Source organism: Arabidopsis lyrata (assembly GCF_000004255.2).
Source record: "Arabidopsis lyrata subsp. lyrata unplaced genomic scaffold ARALYscaffold_2, whole genome shotgun sequence".
Lineage (NCBI taxonomy): Eukaryota > Viridiplantae > Streptophyta > Magnoliopsida > Brassicales > Brassicaceae > Arabidopsis > Arabidopsis lyrata.
This window is the reverse complement of record NW_003302554.1, coordinates 5069119-5071831: the sequence shown is the minus strand read 5'-3', so window position 1 is coordinate 5071831 and position 2713 is coordinate 5069119. Positions and strand designations below refer to the sequence as shown.

Here is a 2713-nt window from a genome sequence, read left to right as displayed (position 1 = left end):
ATGTGAGTTTTTTTAACTTCTTGACAATTAAAAACAATGTACGTTAAAATTTATATTTTCGATCAGGTTTTTTGAAATTTAAATCCAAAAGTAATGCAAGTAGTGATATCAAGTTCAACTTACAAATTAATGATTGAATTTAAAATTATGTCAAAGTAGAAGCCAAATTATTAGATATGAAGTTCAAACTTGATATATATATATAAGATTTTAAATTAAATAACTACAAGGTTCAAATATTAAGTCCTCTAAATATATTTCACTATGAGTGTTTGAAAGCCTAACTCACATTTAGTTTAATGATGTTAGTCAAATGAATAATTATATTTTGAAAAATTAGTTTAATCTAAAAGATTAATAAATGGCAATTGGGTAATATATTCGAAAGGTAGGGATATGGTCTAGATTCATAACTAATAATTCTGCAAAACTTCCATCAAAAACATAAGATATAATAACTATCAATGACGCAAAAATATATTTTATGGATCCCATACTAAGTAAAAATGTTTGGAAAAACTAAAAGCTAAATAAAGAGAGTCGATTTAAAACATTGAAAAAGGAAGCAATAGATTGAAATTGACATATTTATGTGGTTGAGTGGACATTATTATCAATGTTAACCTAGCCTACTTGTGGGTTTGGAGTCTAAGCAACTTTTACCATAACTATTACAAGACTCTAAAAGTAATATTTATGTCCAATACTTAAAGAATAATTGTTCAATTTACTACATAAACGGATTCGACACACACCCTTTCGAACTTTTTCTTTAGTTTAGAATTTAAGTTTTGTGTAGATTTTGAAAGAAAAAAAAAAGTGTTGGTTTGTTTTTGGAGGTTTTGATTTATAGAATTTTGAAAGAAAAGTTAAAAGAGCAAATAGAAAAATTGTTTAATTATTATTTTGCTTGAAATTGACAAAAAATAAATATTTCCATAATTAGAGAAAATATTTGATACCTTGATTGGATTCTACTGTTAGCCGAAAATGAAACCCTAAGCTGAACTAACACTGATCTTTTGCTATTGTTACTTTTTCATCATCGGATTATTTTATAAATGTTAATATTTTATTTTCAAAATCGAAAAATAGAAGTTTACTCATCTTACGAGAAATTGCTTTAATTTATTTTGTATTAAAGTACATACGTAGAAATTAATTTATGGTAACAAAAATGTAACAAGTTTGAAATATCAATATATCCGGTTAAAATAATATTTTAAAAACACATATTTTAAGTAGTTTTAGAGATTGAGACACAATGACTCCACACGTCATCCCTCTTCTTCAAGTATTGTGTTTCACGGCCAACTAATGATGGTCTGTCAGCAATATATTTAATGAGATTATCGTGACACACTTTTCCTTCTTGGACAAGATCGTGGCAACAAGACTCAATGAGGGTTCCGTTTCCAAAAACAACAGCGATTATATTCAATGCACACTTAGGAGTGATTTTAACCAGACAAGTGTCCCATAATGTTTTTGCTTCAGCTTCTTCTACTGAAAATGCAGGAACAAACGCACACACCAATGCTACAACAATGAATAGCGCAGTAACATGGGAGCTTAGATTAGCCATATTTTTTTCTTATGCTTGGAATTTACCGACTTATTCTTACTGTATGAAAAGAATGTAATGAAGTATATATTTTTATTTGGTATTCTAGACAAGAAGCTATGTAAACTATTTATATGTTATTGAGTATCCAACGTAACTAAAATAAATTACAAAATAAACTTATGAAATTAATGTGAGTTTTTTTAACTTCTTGACAATTAAAAACAACGTACGTTAAAATTTATATTTTCGATCAGGTTTTTTGAAATTTAAATCCAAAAGTAATGCAAGTAGTGATATCAAGTTCAACTTACAAATTAATGATTGAATTTAAAATTATGTCAAAGTAGAAGCCAAATTATTAGATATGAAGTTCAAACTTGATATATATATATATAAGATTTTAAATTAAATAACTACAAGGTTCAAATATTAAGTCCTCTAAATATATTTCACTATGAGTGTTTGAAAGCCTAACTCACATTTAGTTTAATGATGTTAGTCAAATGAATAATTATATTTTGAAAAATTAGTTTAATCTAAAAGATTAATAAATGGCAATTGGGTAATATATTCGAAAGGTAGGGATATGGTCTAGATTCATAACTAATAATTCTGCAAAACTTCCATCAAAAACATAAGATATAATAACTATCAATGACGCAAAAATATATTTTATGGATCCCATACTAAGTAAAAATGTTTGGAAAAACTAAAAGCTAAATAAAGAGAGTCGATTTAAAACATTGAAAAAGGAAGCAATAGATTGAAATTGACATATTTATGTGGTTGAGTGGACATTATTATCAATGTTAACCTAGCCTACTTGTGGGTTTGGAGTCTAAGCAACTTTTACCATAACTATTACAAGACTCTAAAAGTAATATTTATGTCCAATACTTAAAGAATAATTGTTCAATTTACTACATAAACGGATTCGACACACACCCTTTCGAACTTTTTCTTTAGTTTAGAATTTAAGTTTTGTGTAGATTTTGAAAGAAAAAAAAAAGTGTTGGTTTGTTTTTGGAGGTTTTGATTTATAGAATTTTGAAACAAAAGTTAAAAGAGCAAATAGAAAAATTGTTTAATTATTATTTTTGCTTGAAATTGACCAAAAATAAAAATTTCCATAATTAGAGAAAATAT

At 26.3% G+C, this 2713-nt stretch overlaps 1 protein-coding gene across 1 annotated transcript; it reads right to left on the bottom strand.

Annotated features, from left to right (window-relative positions):
• Positions 1–1106: 1106 nt before the first annotated feature.
• On the bottom strand, positions 1107–1737 carry LOC9322818. Its single transcript, XM_002886706.2, has one exon. It carries the CDS (start codon positions 1583–1585, stop codon positions 1238–1240), a length of 348 nt encoding a protein of 115 aa, XP_002886752.2. The 5' UTR covers positions 1586–1737; the 3' UTR covers positions 1107–1237.
• Between the last annotated feature and the right edge of the window lie 976 nt (positions 1738–2713).